This window comes from Tribolium castaneum, chromosome 2, assembly GCF_031307605.1.
Source record: "Tribolium castaneum strain GA2 chromosome 2, icTriCast1.1, whole genome shotgun sequence".
Classification (NCBI taxonomy): Eukaryota; Metazoa; Arthropoda; class Insecta; order Coleoptera; family Tenebrionidae; genus Tribolium; species Tribolium castaneum.
Window position 1 is genome coordinate 13,631,142 of NC_087395.1, and position 17,668 is coordinate 13,648,809.

Genomic DNA, 17,668 nt, shown 5'->3' on the forward strand with positions numbered 1-17,668 from the left:
TCAACAACGCATGCGCATTTAAAATCTTTATGCGCGGTGTTGCCAAAAAGCTGGGAATTTAACCCAATTTCTACTAAAACCCGGTATTTCAGTAGACGATTAAACCAAAAATATTTTAGTTACCAATTTATTTCCTTGCTTGACGTATTTTAATGCTTGGCTATGATTTAACAAAGTTTAAAATTTTTGCTGAAGAAAATGTGTCGGTGTTATAAACTTTTTTCAGTTTTGGAGTATTGTTTAAATGTCCCCTTTTGTCGTAACGAAAATTATTATTTTAGACACGCTGTATCTAGATAGTTGAAATATGTACCTGTTTCTCATTGTTTAAGAAAACATCTATGACTCAGTGAATGAACTCTTGTTGCAAAGGATGATCTGCTCATGGCTGAATTCAAAATGACAATTTTTTATAATATTGTACCATGAGATCGAAAATATTCTGAGTTAGAGCAATTTGAGCGTTGTACAGTCACCTTTGATTGATTCGCCATTGACAGAATTGTTCAAAAGTTCTAATATTGTTCTTATGATTTAGGTGTAATCATATTTAGAGGTTTTCTTGCCTCTTCCTAAAGCCATTTTCTTCTTCTCAATTGCTTTCAAACGTTTATCTTCTGATAAAATTCTGTTTTATTTAATTTGTTGTCATGTGTAGCTACGGTTTACTTTTAATAGGCAAGTAGTCAGATATAGCAGAAAACGATTTTTGTTAAAATATTCTTTGGTGTTCTATAGAATGGATACAAAAATAGCATGTTCAACCCGTAAGAAAAGTGGCTAAAACTATTTCATGAAAACTTTTCAGTGGCCTGTAAACCACAACTTTTCTTTACTTGTTAAGCAATCTACTATATTTCACAACAAAGTCAAATTGTCGCCATTCTTTTTAACACTTTCAGTCAACAAAGCGGATGTTTTGAGCCTTTATAAATAATGACTTGACGTTAGTGACAGTGTCCCCTTTAATAATTTGTCAGATCATAATTTTTTGCATGTAAAAAGCACATTAATTTCTTTATTTTTTTAAAATGTTGCCTTACTTATATCTTCCGATAGTGTATGTGGACTTAATTCTTATTAATTAAGTACGCCTGGACTAAAATACAAAAATCATTATCGATCGTTGTTTTAACATTTTGCGTAAACGTGGTGTGTTTTTGTTTCAGGCAATGGAGACGTGCAGTGGTGCTTTGCTCAGGTGAAGGGAACGCTCGACGATGACGTGACCGAAGCTGATATAATCTCTTGCGTGGAGTTCAACCACGACGGTGAACTCTTAGCGACAGGGGACAAAGGAGGCCGCGTAGTGATCTTCCAACGCGATCCGACGTCAAAAACATCATTTCCACGACGTGGCGAATACAACGTGTACTCGACGTTTCAATCACACGAACCCGAATTCGACTACCTCAAGAGTTTAGAGATTGAAGAGAAGATCAACAAGATCCGATGGCTGAAACGTCGCAATCCTGCCCATTTCCTTTTGTCGACCAACGACAAGACTATCAAGCTATGGAAGGTGTCGGAGCGGGACAAGAAAGTGGAGGGCTACAATACTCGCTCGGAGAACGGCTCGCTGATCGATCCAATGAATGTCAGCTCGTTGAGGGTGCCCACCATCAAGCCCATGGAGCTGATGGTGGAGGCGTCGCCGCGGAGGATCTTCGCCAACGCGCACACCTACCACATCAACTCGATTTCGGTCAATTCGGACCAGGAGACCTACCTATCGGCCGACGATCTACGGATCAACCTGTGGCATCTAGAAATTACCGATCAAAGCTTCAATATTGTAGATATCAAGCCGACGAACATGGAGGAATTAACCGAAGTTATAACGGCGGCGGAGTTTCACCCGGTCGAGTGCAACCTGTTCGTTTACAGTAGTAGTAAGGGTACAATTAGGTTATGTGACATGAGGGCGGCGGCCCTCTGCGACAGACATGCTAAACTGTTCGAGGAACCCGAAGATCCGACGAATAGGAGTTTCTTTTCCGAAATTATATCGAGTATTTCCGATGTTAAGTTGTCGAATAACGGCAGATATATGATATCTAGAGACTATTTATCAGTTAAAGTTTGGGATCTACACATGGAAACCAAGCCAATAGAAACGTATCCAGTAAGTATTTATGTCTTTGTTAAGTTTATTGAGACAGGTTCGATTTTATCGTTATTGTGCTCTATTTGCTTTAACGGCCAACTCTAAAGTTAATGCTTGTTTTACCCGTTAAACGGGGTTAATTTCGTCCCAATGTAACAGTAAACATGGCACGTGAGAGTGAAAACTGTAATTCACATATTTTAATGACGTTTAATTCAAGACTATTATTCAAACAAATATTAAACCATTAAAACTAAGTGTACTTAGAATTATATCCTACGGTAGAATCAAGTCAGTGATACAACTTGATGAAGTCGGAGTAAAACACACATCATCTCCAAGAATATAGAACGAAATTAATAGGTCGTGAGGCATAAATCTTTCGAATTTTACGTTTTTTTTACTTAGACAGTAAATCAGTAGCAAATTAGAAGTTTGCCTCACAGCCATTTACTACCTTTGCATAAATACAGAGCAATACGTGCACATGCAAAAAAAGATTCTTCTGGTTACATAAAATTGTCGAAATTTTATGTAAACTTTACTCAACAAACTAAAAAAGTTGCTATAAAGACGAATCTGAGTACAGTCGTGTTTGCTTTTATCAGCGGCACAGGTGTAGTATTCAAGAAACTGTTGAGATTTTTTATTGTTAATAAATAATTTAGGTAAATAGTAGATTAAATACATAAATCTACAAATGAGAGATTTTTATTTCACTAATTTAAAGTGAAGAGCAACATAACTTTGTATTTGGAATCCATAGACAACATGATGAACAACCATTTTTGATCAGTCTGTGTAACAAAAAAATTGATTTTTTATGAGATTTCAAAAATACGTCACTTTTCTAGTCGCATTTCTTTTTCGATTAATAACAATAATTAAAAAAAAACTCGAATTCAAATGACATTAAAAATTAAAAAAATGGACGTTTAATAATTTTAAATGAGCTTAATTTTGAATTAATTGTGTACAGATCATGGTACATTTGACATTGCTTACGTCACAGCGCAAAATTTTCTATTATTACTAAAAAAATACCGATTTAAAAAACAGACCGCTATTGCTAGACATCATTGTGTGTGTACTTTCAGAATCTGCAATTTCCAAAAACTTTTACTTTCGAGTAACACTCCATTCATCACCTACCTCTTTCAAGTCAGCAAGTGTACAGGGTGCTGCATTTTAGATGTCCAAATAGGGAATCTCCGAAACTAAGGGGTTTAGAGAAAAACGAATGATACATTCTAGAGTCCGTTTTTTTAAAAAAAATAGTTTTGGTCAAAACCACATCCCGCTATCGTCTTTTGTTTTCAACCTATAAACAAAAGTTGACATTTTAGCGGAATCTTAAAGAATTCATAACTTCCTTGTTCTAAAAGATACACATTTGAAACAAAAACATTATACAGGCACTTTTTTACAGAGAATTTAATGTTATCAGTCGTTTTTTAATCATTCATTTAGCTGTAATAACATAGGGTGTATTTTTTAAATGGGAATCATAGTTGCCTGTGACATTTTCTAAAAGCTTATTTTTTTTCTGAACTGAATGTAATATTTTTATATACTTTTTATAAAAAATATATTTAAAATATTTGTAGTTGGCCATGGAAAAATTAATAATAATAATAATAATAATAATAATAATACAAACACATAAAAGCCGTGAATAATCTAGAAATTTTATGAACGGTTAAAGTAAAAAATGTGATAATTATAAAAATATGCTATGTTAAAGTAATTAAATTACCTGTTAGTGTTTCCAGATAATTAATAAATTTCGCAAAAATTTTTTTTTTATTTTATTAACCTTGCAAGGTTTACTTCACAGATTGAGAATTTTTGACAGCGTATGGTTTAATTAGTTTTTTTGGTTGAGCATTGGTAATAATGGGTATGTTCAGATTTAAAAAACATCTGTACGGAAGTAATTAGTAGAGGCAGAAAAGAAATGCATTTTTAGTTTGAGTCTTGTTTTAGAAGTCAGGTTTTTAAAGCTGTTTGTTTATTATTAGCTTTGCTAATTTTATTATTATCCCACCTGAGAATTGACTGGAATTAAAGGGGAGTTTTGACATTTATGAAAAAACTGAAAGTCATGTTTAAATCTCTGCGAATTTCAAAGATTGAACTATACTGGGCACACTGTCCAAGCCACCGTGCGAGAGACTAAAGTAACTCAATTTTTAAGACAAATAATGAGACAACAAAATCGTTTTTTTTTTATAATTGGATGTTGTTACTAGGTTAAATCATTATTTCATAGACCAGTTCTTATCTCGTTTTAAATATTTATAAGCGAGTTTTAACCAGTTAATCAGCTTAATAATTTAATAAAGAGTCAGTATCATAAATAAGTCAAAATTATTTAAAAAAATAATAATATTTTTTTTTAAATATTAATGTGGAACCCTCAGTATTGCGAAATCAGTTCACAGTTTCACACTTTAACCGAAACCCTTCATTTTAGTTTTATTTATTTTATTTTAATAATAAAGAAAGGAGTAAAGATCCAGACAAATCGTTTTCATATAATTTATTATCCGTTTGCATCTATTTATTTTGTTAATATAATCGGGCTATCATTACCAAATCGCATTAAAAATATCAGTTTGTCAACTAACGTACCAATTAACGAATGTTTACACATGATAGAACCACTTGAACCAAATCAAATACCAACTAATCGCTGGCAATTTCGTTGTTCATTCTATAATAACATCGCTAAAAAGTTATTACTTCTCTCAGTTGTGTAATAAACGACAACTAGGGAATATTTTTTAACGGACTGTAATCAATAATCCTCATCTCAGCGATTGCAAACAGAAATAAAAATGTGCTAACAAAAATCGTTTTCCACATTTTTCACGTTTTTCAAGCGTTTGGATGCCACAATAAATTTGCACGAATGTTTCATAAAAAATGTATGAAACGCCAATTAATGCGTTTGTATTTTTTTGGTTGTAAATGAAACACGAGAAAATGTTTTATTCAAATGAACCGTACTAAATGAAACCCAGCTTGAAAAATAAACATTTCTAACCTGGTGTAATGTAAATTACCTTGGCCTGCAGATTAACAGATTAGTATTTTTAAGATCACGGTCAATAGAGGCAAGAAAATCAACATAGGAGACTGTTTAGATGTAGTAGATATTTTGACTCGATCTATGTTACAAAACTAGAACAGGCCCTTGGATGAATCCTATGTAATAAACTAATAAGAAACTAAATATTCATATAAATTATAAACACTAAAAAAAATACTATACCTCGCTGCTCGCATTCCTAATAAACAAATTTGAAGGTGATTTCAAAAATAGTAAATAATAATAACAAATGAATTAAATGCTTAAGAATATTTATAAATGGTAATTATATTTTCCAGTCTTTTCATTAATACGATTTTTTCATTCATAAGAAAAACGGGAAATGTAATTTAGAGCTCTTATATTTACATTCATTAACACAATTAAACTGTGGTATAGTTTATTTAAAAAACATTCTGTGTGAATAAAAATATATAAATATTTTTGTATAGCTGTACACTATGGCAGAGAGAAAATTTGATACAAATCTTGTGTATATCTCGACATTTAGACTGGTAATAAATAATTCAGTTTATTTTTACCTTTGGATCGATTGAAATCAAACTCGTATTAGTAACAGTCGAGATTCGAGCAGAAAAACGTAAACTGTATATTTATCACCGCAACCATCAATTCCGGGCATATCATAACGATTTCCCGCCAAAAATAAATTTATCGTGGGCATATTTTGATGTAATAAGTTTATTGAACTTGACTGCGTAATGCAACCGCTTTCATAATAATAATTTAATTCCGGTATACATGTGTATATTTTGATACACTAATTAACAAAAAACAATAGGTTTAGAATTTACCAGATCGCCAAGAGTTTAGCTTTATTTTTGGAACTTGATTTATTTTTTGTGGGTGTTTTGTATAATGCCTGATGCAAATGACATTATTTAGAATTGTGCAGAGATATCCATCCGGTGGTGAACTGATTTACAACATCCTTAGTGTGCAGATTTTTTTAGATTCGTATTTTATTAAATTTAGACACGAAATGGAAAATCTCTACTGTTGCAGAAAAAAATATTTGATTAAATTCTGTAGTTTGCATTGTAGTTTATTTTTCTCTATTACGATTGTTCCTTTTTTATTAACTTATTATCAGAGAATGTTATGTTTTGCAAAGCAGAAAGTACTTAAATATAGTATTCGACTTTTGTTTAAGCAGCTATAATATGGTTATTTTTTATTAAAAGTTACGATAGCAGTGTTTTTATGGCACGTGAGAATGATTGTAATCGAGACCGAAGATCGTATTAAAAGTTATTCAAATGTACCATAGAAACACAAATACCGTCACGAAATTCACACGTTTTTTCTAAAACCGCCAAAAAACATCAAGTACTCATAGTTTAGTCTGAAATCACAACAATAGCTAAATAATTCTAAACCCAAAACTTCCAAACTACCTTGTCTCCGGTGTTTGTAGCGAACTTATAAAAGTAAATATTTCACTATTTTTAGTAAAATATCTCTAAGCTGTCGAGACCACTTCAGTGTGGTGCTTCTAATTTATAAATTTCAGATCATTTGTTACGTTCTGAATAAATTTTTATATTTAAAAAGACTCTATACAGTAGACTTCCGGTCATTAAATTGAAGTTTCGGTTAAACCGGAAGCTAAAATAAAAAATAGTCTCGTTTGTTTTGACGTAACAATTTTAATTTTTATTTTTGTAAGAGACAATATATCTTAATTACTCCTTCGACATTACAGTTTCAACTAATTCATCCTGTACATTATTTTTGCTCGTATTTAATTTGTAACAGTATGCTATTCTGTATGGTGTTATACAGGCTGTTTCGCATATTTTTACGAGGCCTGTGCCTGTAAAATGCCACCAACAATACATATTCCAATACGAACTCGATTACAAATTTTGAAAAATTTGTTAGTCTTCTCTAGTTTGTTCACTTCTTCGAAAAATTACAACGTTTTTAGTTAGTTAGTGATTAAGATAACTAGATTAGGATCACATTCATGCCGTCTCTTGATAGAACACATGGTAATTGTTTGTGAAAAACATTAATTTATGACTATCAATGAAAGAGTCATTAATCTGACAACTACTGTTATGGATTTCCAAAAATTAAATAATTAAATGTGTATTGTTTGTATCTAGTGTTTTGTGACTTTTGTATATTTGGGTGCGAACATTTGATGCAAGCTTCGTTAAGTTATGTGAAACACCCTGTATATCCAAATTATTTCATGGGTATGTTTAGCACTAGGCAAAAGTGTGAAGAATGTCATAAAACTAGCAAATTAATATGTTTTTCTCAGTTATTTTATATAACTTTTTTTGCATAGTTTCCAGTATTGCGTTTTCGTTCATTTACAAATCATACAGGTTGATTCAAAAGTCTCACACCATTCTTGGGTAGTTGTAAATGACATCCAACTCAATTAAACGATTCCATAAAAAATGTGTGAGCGTTTTTATAACTCTTCAGAGTTTAGATTGTGGGTTTTGCTTTTTACCGTTCATCTATTCTTGAATATATGTACTTGGTCGAAACGGCAAATCTTGCAACATTAAAATAGTGAAGTGTTAAACCTGCTGTTGAAAATGTCATCAATTTGTGTCTTCATGGTGTACAAAAACATTTACTTGCTTAGGTCACAAATTAAAACTTTTTGTGGACATTAGTGACAAATTTAATGCCAAGAAAACGCTCTAATTAAAAGAGAAAATCAATTGTGAAAAGTGACAGTTTTTATAGTTTTGAAACAGGTATTAGCAACTTCAACTGTAATAAATCCGACAGTATCGAAAACAACAATTAAGTCAATTGCTGAGGGAGTACAAAAAAATTCAAAACCAAATAAATTGCATGGAAAAAATACATTTATTTTTATGCTTAGCTGTTTTTTTTATCACTATTTGAAATTGGATCCGACATTTTTGAATCAGGATATGTACAGGATGTGTCAATTAAATTTTCTTAGATATAATTTTAAAAGACAATCCACGATTGTATTATTACCAGTATTAGTATTATTGTCTGTAAGTGTAAGTCGATCTTTAAAGGGGCACAATTGTTTAAAGAGCGACTTACATTAGTGAATTACACCCAAATTACACTAGGAACTGGACGCAAAGGAACTGAAGGGCCAGTTTCATAACCAAAATAAAAGAACTTTAAAGTTAATGTTGATTTAGAATGTGACATTTTCATCAAATCCGTAGTAGTAATAACCAGCACATTACAAACAATATTTGGTTTAATACTCCTTTAAATTCGATTATGAGACTGACCCTAAAAGTATTTCAGAAATACACCACAGCTAATTCATTGCTTATTTCTCAATATTTTTTTAAGTAATAACTTAGTTCTTAGAATGTTGCGTTGAGCACAACCTTACTACTTCCATCATATGTAATATTTTCCGATTTTGTTACGCTCTCTAGAAACTTCTTAACTTTACGGGGGAAAAATTCACACAACGTAAACTGTGACCTTCGCAACTTAAAAATCGAAAAATTGTAATATTACAGGTCTTTTAGTCTTTTCTGATTTTTTTTGAGAAGAAAATCAATGGTAGACAACTAAAGTATTATTTTCGAACAAAATCAATTTTGCATGTCTTTATAAATTACTTCCTTTGTAATTTTATTCACAACCACTAATTGGTATACCAATTGTTGTGAAATTCGTCATTAAATTCCACGGTCAGTAATATTATTTCATCCCTTGTGCAGTAATACCGCGAATTTTGCCTTTAAATTGTCAATGTTATGAGCATATTTTGCTACTTTTGGTGAAATTACTTTTTTTGACCTCGACAACTATAACTGACATTTTTACACACTTTTGACAGCTATGATCTGATTTTTAAAGGCATTTGTGGTTACTATGATAAATTGTTTGATTTAGTTATTTCTTATCTTACTCGATGTGATAAATGGTCATTTGGTGATTTTTTTATATTCTAAAGGTGAAAAACATTAATACCAAAAATTTATCAATACGTATAATCAATACGTATCAATAACATATCAATACGTATAATACAAAGTTGGCAATATTTGCACGTGATTCCTCACACCACTTACACACAATGAACAACTTTTCTTTACTTGTATAATAAACTACTATTATGATAAGTTCATTAATGCTCTCATTTATCTATTACGTATTTAAAAATAAGCGCAATTTATTTTTTTTGACCAATTTCTCATCAGCGCCATCTCATTGTGAATGAAAATGGTATACGCACTGACCCGTCATGTGTTGCCAAATCTAAATTTGAATTAACCGAAGAACGATCTTCGGCTAAAAAGATCTGTACATTATTTGTGTGGTAGATATTTTACAGCGTATAGTTTTATTACACCGCTCAGCTTCGCGTCGAGCTTCAATATTAAAACTTTGCGTTGTAAAATGATAAATACCGCACGCGGTGGACATAAAAAACTAAAACAAACATGGCAATTGTCAAAAAATTACAAATTTATATTAGGTTGCGAATTGTTTGATTTGAATGATTAAAAAATCAAACCGATCGGAGAGAAAAAAATAATGTTTATAGGATAGATTGCATGGCCATGATAGGATGTTGAATTAAATAGTTTCCGTCGCGTGAAATGTATATTATTGACGTAATTTCGTTTTTTCCAGGTTCACGAATATCTCAGATCGAAGCTGTGTTCACTGTACGAGAACGATTGTATATTCGATAAGTTCGAGTGCTGCTGGAACGGCAACGACATGGCAATAATGACTGGTTCCTATAACAATTTCTTTAGGATGTTCGATAGGACAACGAAACGGGAAGTGACGCTGGAAGCTTCGAAGGACATCGCCAAACCTAAAACAATATTAAAACCGAGAAAAGTGTGTTCGGGAGGCAAACGTAAAAAAGATGAAATTAGTGTGGACTGTTTAGATTTTAATAAAAAAATATTACATACAGCCTGGCATCCTACAGAGAATATCATTGCAGTGGCGGCAACTAATAACTTATTTTTATTTCAGGATAAGTTCTAGTGTAATTAATCAATCAATTAATTTCTCGTCTCATATTCAGGTTGTTTTCGATTTTCTCCAACGGTATTTTAATATTAATTTTATCATGCAACGGAATTGTAATATTCAAGCTTTTAGTTGTTGTTATTGTGATATGGAAGATGTGGTGTTGCAAAATTATTTTGGTTTACACGGCTGGATATTTTTCTCAAATCCAAACAGTTTACCTCTAATAGCGAAAGTTGTACAATGTTTTTTATATTTTTTTTATAAACCAATAAAATATTACCACTTTTTTGTGTGCTTATTTCGTGACTGCTCGTGACGATATTAGAGGGAAACTAACAAGCGCATCTAAATGTTGTTATTTGCTTGCTACTGATTTCGTTGTATGGTATTTTAATGTAACATATTAGCCATTAAATCTATTGTACAAAATGTAAATAATATATACAGAATTACTTTTTTTACCAGTATGTTTTCCAATGTGTGATTTACACTTTTTATTTTATTATTTTTTTAAAGCAGGTGTTCAAGCGGGCTGAATATGGACGATATTATGGAACGATTTTGCCTTAGAGTGCCATTTGTTACAATGTTTTCTTTGTTATCATCAATCGTGGCGGTAAAGCTTCGGCTTGCAAAAATCATCCAAATGATACAGTAATGATAATTTAAGTTAATTTTAAATTATAATTTAGTTGTAAGATGGTTATTGATAATAAGACACCAAATAAATTGTTGTGAGATTTGGTTTACCTAGAATTCACTTGAATGTTTCAATTCTTTGTTTGCTCTTATTTTGTTTACAATTATACATTCCTTAATTAAAAATTTGACATATTCTAAATTGCTGTAACTCATACGATTGTTATACATTTTCAATAATACAGAAAACTTAATTTTATTGCTTTTTATTCCTCCAAGAACTTGGTTTTCAACCAAAATCTATCCAAAGTATACTCAAGAGATGCGCACTCAGAACTATTTTTTTACTTTTAAATACGCGATACAATCACGTTGATCTATTTTAGAAACAATCACGTTGATCTTTTCTAAATATTTTCTAGAGATTCTTTCAAAAGCTAATCAAGTGACAAAAATGTTTGAGCACATTTTAATTAGTTGCACTTGAACTTTATCACAGCCAGAAAGTTAATTATCCACCCTGTATCGTACTTTCCTATCATTCAACACTTTCTAGGAATCACTAATCTTTTTAGTCACCTGTTATAAATAAACGGAAAAACCCGTTTTTTTTAACGAGTTGTTTATTACGAGATATTAGTCCTTTCAAAGGTGTCCAAAGGACATATTGGAATTTTTATGATCTATGACATTTCTAAACTTGAAAACCAGGCTAAAATATTTGGAGTAAAATAAAGTTGTCCGAATAAAAACTTTTATTCATCTTGCTTAAATTAATTGTCTTCAATTGCGAGGAAAGGCGTACACATAAGAAATTACTCATGATTATTTTTTTAATAAAAGTATTTCGTATGAGTTGGAATGTTCCTCCTTCATATTATTGTTGAAATGGATGAAGGTACCATTGAACGTATCAATTTTTCCTATTTTTAATTCTCCATTAAAATGTATCCGTCCAACGTAAAGTGTTCCTTTACCATTTTGTCCATCTTCATTCCCACCAATCACCGCAACATGATCCAGAAGTAATGTGGGAAGGCTAGTAGATGTAGTAGACATCCAATACAAGTTTTGTTGAGTTCCACAGAGTATCTAGAATACAAACAAATTTATGGGAATTCAACAGATGTTACTGTTCTCCGTAATTACTTTTATATAGTCTTCTACTTTTTGGATTCCATACATCGGAACGTAGACTTCTTTTACTCCAGAGAAAATTTCACAAGTTGCGAGGCCTAGTTTATGTACGTATGCTTGCCCAATGTAAATATTTTCACTGTTGTTATTTCGGCCTGCGACTATCGCATCTCTGGGAACTTCACCATCAATGTAATCTCGCCAAAAATAGTCTAAAATAACAACAAAATGTTAAATGTCTTACTGTCGAAGTTACTATTTTTATCAAACACACCATATTGAAGACATAAGCATTGCTGACTATTACTTAAGAGGAAAATAGACAGAAGATAGATAAACCGTAACATCTTACAGTAAAGAAGTTATACCAAAACAAGTTGTAATTGGCTTTAATATGTGTATGTTTGCAAAAAGTAAGGGCACGACAACAAATTGTTATTTACAGCTAAACAACAAAAGTTGGAAAATTATTTATCTGACAAACAGATAAGTTCAATCCATGGTGTTAGATAAATAAGGCAGACTGTTATTTTTAAAATTATATTATAGTAAGTTTAATTTTTGTAACCTATCATAAGAAAGTAGGTATGGGTTTGTTTTTATACAGAATGGGTTTGCTGCTTGACACGTGCAGCCACCCTAAATTTATAAAATTAAATTCACGTTGTAGTTTTTTGTGTTCAATGTCGCATCTTATTTACAAACTAGAGACTTTTAGTTGTAGTGATTTAGATCGCCTCATCGAAACCCAAATGAAAAATGTGGGGCAATTATTTCACAATTGCGAATTTCATAATCGTGGCCCAGATGGTGTACTACTAAAATAATATGTAATAACATTTTTCGTTACTTTAAGGGCCGGTTTACAGAAAGCGAAATTAAGATTTAATTTAGAATTAAACTAATTCAAATTAAGTTGCCATTATGATTGCCATTTAAAATGTATTGACAAATGTCAAGTTAATTGCAATTAAAATGTTCTGTAAACCCACTCTTAAGGCGGCCCCCGAGAACTGATGCAACAAATGTTGGTTTTGAACATCCCATCGTGATCCCAATTAACCTGCTTAAAAATACAGGCTGTTGCGTCTAAACCCCACAATATTGTATTGGAAGTTCTAGGAATGATAGTCATCTGAAAATGTGTATACGACCATAATTCGTTAGGTCCTCATCAATGAAAATATTTTTAAGATGGCGGCACTTCCGGTTATACCGTTATCAACGTTCTTATTTTAAATGGAAACATTTACTGCATTTTTGGATTACTCAAGTTATTTGAAGGGAGTTTTCATCAGCCTTACGACAACTTTGCCGTTTTTTTAAATTTTGAAATCCTTTTTGGCTTATTTGAAAGAGAAGGTTTAAATCTTTTCTTTGGTATTTTCAAATTTCTAAAAGAAGTTTTGCAAACTCTAAATTTTTAAGATTAAGTTTGCAGAACTTTAAACACCCCTAAGTCAAAATTTTCAAATAAATTTAATTCTGGATCGATTCGTATTAACATTCCCCTTACTTATGTTTAACGGTTTTCAAGTTATACAAATTGATTAGCCATTAGCTCTTTTCGCATAGGTTGCCATGGAAACGTGCGTAGAATATAAGAAATCAAAGTTTTCCAACTCTAAATCAAATGAATTTATTTTGTTTTAACGAAAAGAAAAGCAAAATTTTGAATAGAACTTATCGTTTATTCAATGTTTCTTTGTCAAACTGTGGAAGAATGTCTGTTGCTAGTACTGCATTTCCGGCAATGTTAAAGAAAATCAACACAACTTGAAAATTATGACAGGTAGGTATAGGGAATGCTATTACTGATCGTTGTAAAAAAACTTTTTAAGGTTTTTTGAGTTATATGATGTAACACATACATACCTTTTTTTTCTTTATCAAACCTTAGTTCTTTGTAGCTGGAACTTTAATAAAAAAATAAGTCAAATAATAAAATAATAATTTTAATGAAAAAACACCCTGTATAAATAATTCCAGTAAAAGTAACCATGTACAATTTCATTTATTAGTTTACTATTTTCTTTTAAATTTAATAGTGAAGATTGACAAAAATAATATTTCATCACAACGATGAAAAGTGAGACGACGTGAGCACTAAACATCTTAAACGGAGGAAATTTCTCCTGTCTCCAGCTACATTGTTGTAATAAAATATTGTTTTAATCAACTTTCACTATTTGAGTTGGAAGAGAGTACATGTTCATCTTTTTCAAAATGTACCTAGTTCATATCAAAGCCAGTAGATATACTAAAACTAAAGTAACGACACGGACCTTGACAGGGCAACAATAACTATTATACACTCTAGAGAGGGCGCAACTATCGAAATTTGACATATACCGCATTATTTACATAAAATGCCTAGCCTTGAAAAGCCTTAGTAAGTGCGTTTTGTCCCTGTTTCTACGTTTAATCTTCACTAAATGAAATTGCTAAAGAGGATGCTCAAAAGAGATATTCGTTAAAGGTCACATTAGATGATAGATTTAAATCGAAAATGTATTTAAACAGGCAGTTTAGTTTTCCAAGGCTCGACATTTTTTGTAATAACGCTGTAATTTTAAAGGTTCGTCAGATTGTCAGTAATTTTGAACATACGTCAAGACTGTCAAGATTCTCTCACTTTTGAAAAATTGGTAAAGAGTACAGTGATTCTGGTGTTCATCTGTAGTTTTACTGTGGTTATTGATTATGAACAGATTCCATGGAACTTTCAAACCTGTGCTTCAATCACGTAAATAATAAATCGACACCAAAAACATTAAACAAAAGGACCTCCAGACTGTTCAAAGTCGTCCACATTACGAAGCACGTCTGTGTGAGGATACTGGAAACTTGAAAGAGATTTCTGAGATACCAAATTTTCATTAAGTATTTCAAGTAGATTTAAACAATACTTCCTTGAAAATTCATTCTAAATTATTAGATTTCGCCCTAATGGGAAATAATTTAAGACCGCTCTGCTTACACTGACCTTCGTTTCACAAAATTTAATGCATCTAAATCTGGGAGTTATAGCGCATCGAAGTTTGGTGGACTTTTTATAGCCACTTATTTACAGCAACTATGTTATACAAAATTTAAATAATAAAGAGAAATTCAAGTTGTATTATTTCTATTTCTTAGATAACATCGAGGTGTAAACCGTACCCCAAATTTTGTACACCAGCTGGTTTCCTGTAATTTAATCATGATTCCTTCTGATTTTCCCTAAATTTTTAAAGTAATTTCCTTAAAATTTCTTGATTTACTCAATTTTGTACACTGATTTCCTCTGCGGTTTACCTCTCGGGTAATATTAAAAACATTTACTTTTCTTATTGCGAAAGATGTCTTGATTTCATAGCAGTTGTTAATAGTGTTGAGGGAAAAAATTAAATTTAATTAAAAAAAATAAATCGACCAATTTAAAATCCTGGAGTAATTAAATACGATAACCTGTAAAAACACTTAGGGAGCAGTTTATTAAAATTAGAAATGTAGGTAACAATTTTTTGGATTTCAACAACTATTATTTTAAAACGGCTTTTTCGTTAAATACAAAGTTCAAATTCAGGAATGAATTCACTGTTGAAGCGCCAGCACCTTCTTCGAAATGTCCATAAGAGGTGCTGTATTCTGCGCATTCTAAAAGCCTTTCTCATTCAATGTTCAGTTGAATTTAGGGACGATCTGATTTATTTTTACATGAGTGAAGCACAAGTTTGAAGGTTTCATGGTATATGTACACATAAACAGTAATAACCAGGGTGAAATTATAGACATTCACCGAATTTATTGTTCTGATGGGTGATTCACCAATTTTTCAAATGTGAGAAAATCTTGACATTTTTGACGTACGTTTTTGAATTTTGATGGTGGAGCCATCTGTAGAGTGTATAATCGTTATTGTTGCCCTGTCAAGGTCCGTGTCGCTACTTTAGTATATCTACTGGCTTTGGTTCATATGATTGCCAAACGGAGAAAGCAGGAAGTACTTGTGTAATCCATTTATTTATTCTTAATTATACTAATAAAAAAGTAAAACATTTGCTTACAACTTACAAGACTATATCTAATTATTTTGATAAAAAACTCAAGTATTGTACACATTTTTAATCAGATGATTCGGAACCTGAAGAGGAATCTTTGGTACTCTTATTTTCATTATTTCTCTCATGTTCCTTTTTATTTTGTGTTCTTTTCCATCCACGACCACGACCTCCTCTTCCCCTCCCTCTATAATTTTGACCTCCACGACCTCGTCCACCCCCACGATAGTTCCCTCTTGAACCGCCGAAATAATGAACTGGTGGACCATGAAAATGATTTTGGGAATGCCCGTGAAACTGATTGTGAGGAGGCATAAAGTGATTCTGCGGATATCCCGCCATTGGATATTGATATGGACCGTAATTCAGGCACTCCGGACACTGGCAATGTGGTGGTGGTGCACCGTAATTTGATCTCTGTTGTCCTTCGTAATACATTGGTGGAGGTGTTGGGAGTTGATAATTATTTGGAAAATTGTAACTTCCTGAAGGTCTTTGCGATTCTTCAGCAGGCGCTTTTAGTTCAACTTTCACGGTTAAGTGTTCGTTTTTTGGTTGAACTTCTTGTTGCTTTTCATGCCCTCTTTGTTGTTGTGTTCTGTGTTGCCACTGGAATTGTTCTGTACCGTCTCTTTGGTGGTATTCTCGCGGCTGTTGTTTTCTGTAATACGACTGTGACTGCTGTTGTTTTGTATTTTCACTTTGTTGATTTTCTCGCGGATGTTGTGTTCTATTTTGCTGCTGTTGTTGAGGTCTCTGTTGATTTTCTTGCAGCTGTTGAGTTCTTCTGTTTTGCTGTTGTTGTTGAGGTCTCTGTTGATTTCCGGGCTGCTGTTGCTTTAAGGTTTGCGGTTGTGTTTGTTGTTGCTGCGGTTGTTCCATTACCTGTACTGTTGTTTGTAGTTGTTGACGCCGAGTTTCTATCCTCTGTTGCTCTTGCTGTTGTTGTACTAGACGCAGTTGTTGTAATTGTTTTTGCTGATAATAAACCTCACGTTCATTAGATTTTGTTGGTGAATTGCCCTAAAAAAAAACGTTGTTTTTGGCTGAGAGTACCAATAAAATTAGTAAACTTTTTTGTAGGAGCAAATTAAAAGTTACAACGACTCCACTACAAATATAGGTAAGTGTTTTGTTTTCAGAAATCGTGAATAAATAATAGTATATTGTTCAACTAGTGAGAAAGTGGCCCATTTACATGAGGTTCAAATTTGCGAGATGAGCTGAAGACGAGGACTAATTTATCTTCATGGAAATGGGCGTTCTCACAAGTTTAACACTACACTTTTTCTAATCATATTAAATAATTTTTAAATGTAAAAGTAGGTCAATTCTTTAATGTGGAGAAAATTGAACTCTTTCTCCACGGGTCACTGGCCAATGAGACGACGAGTTTTTCTCCACGGGTAGTGTAGTTCAACTTTCTGACCAACTTAATTTTCTTAATTTTACAAACTGTTCCGTCTACCCCGCACATTAGAAGTATTGAAAATTCTGATGATAATTATCCTAAAATTGGTACAATGCCATAACCCGTTAGGTTCTGTTTTATGAAAATATTTCGGTTATACCGGAAATCGCTGTCAACTTTCTTATTTTAAATTGTAAGATATGTTTTTTAATGCGTTTTTGGATTACTCGGGTTATTTCAATCCGCTT

The 17,668-nt window shown here is 32.1% G+C and overlaps 1 protein-coding gene and 1 non-coding gene across 6 annotated transcripts in view; one reads left to right on the plus strand and one right to left on the minus strand.

The window, feature by feature from the left end:
* tws (twins) overlaps positions 1-11,088 on the plus strand; it is a 42,887-nt gene extending 31,799 nt beyond the window's left edge. For all 5 annotated transcript variants that reach the window (XM_008199327.3, XM_064354600.1, XM_965781.5 and 2 more), the window contains 2 exons: positions 1,170-2,125; positions 9,834-11,088. In XM_008199327.3, coding sequence (XP_008197549.1) covers positions 1,170-2,125; positions 9,834-10,202 — 1,325 coding nt within the window. In that variant the 3' untranslated portion in view covers positions 10,203-11,088. The remainder of the gene's footprint in view (positions 1-1,169; positions 2,126-9,833) is intronic.
* Positions 11,089-11,573: 485 nt separating this feature from the next.
* On the minus strand, positions 11,574-12,757 carry LOC103314160 (uncharacterized). Its single transcript, XR_010332878.1, has 3 exons — positions 12,241-12,757; positions 11,979-12,178; positions 11,574-11,921 (listed from the first exon to the last, which is right to left on the minus strand). It is a non-coding gene; the product is annotated as an uncharacterized LOC103314160 (transcript).
* Between the last annotated feature and the right edge of the window lie 4,911 nt (positions 12,758-17,668).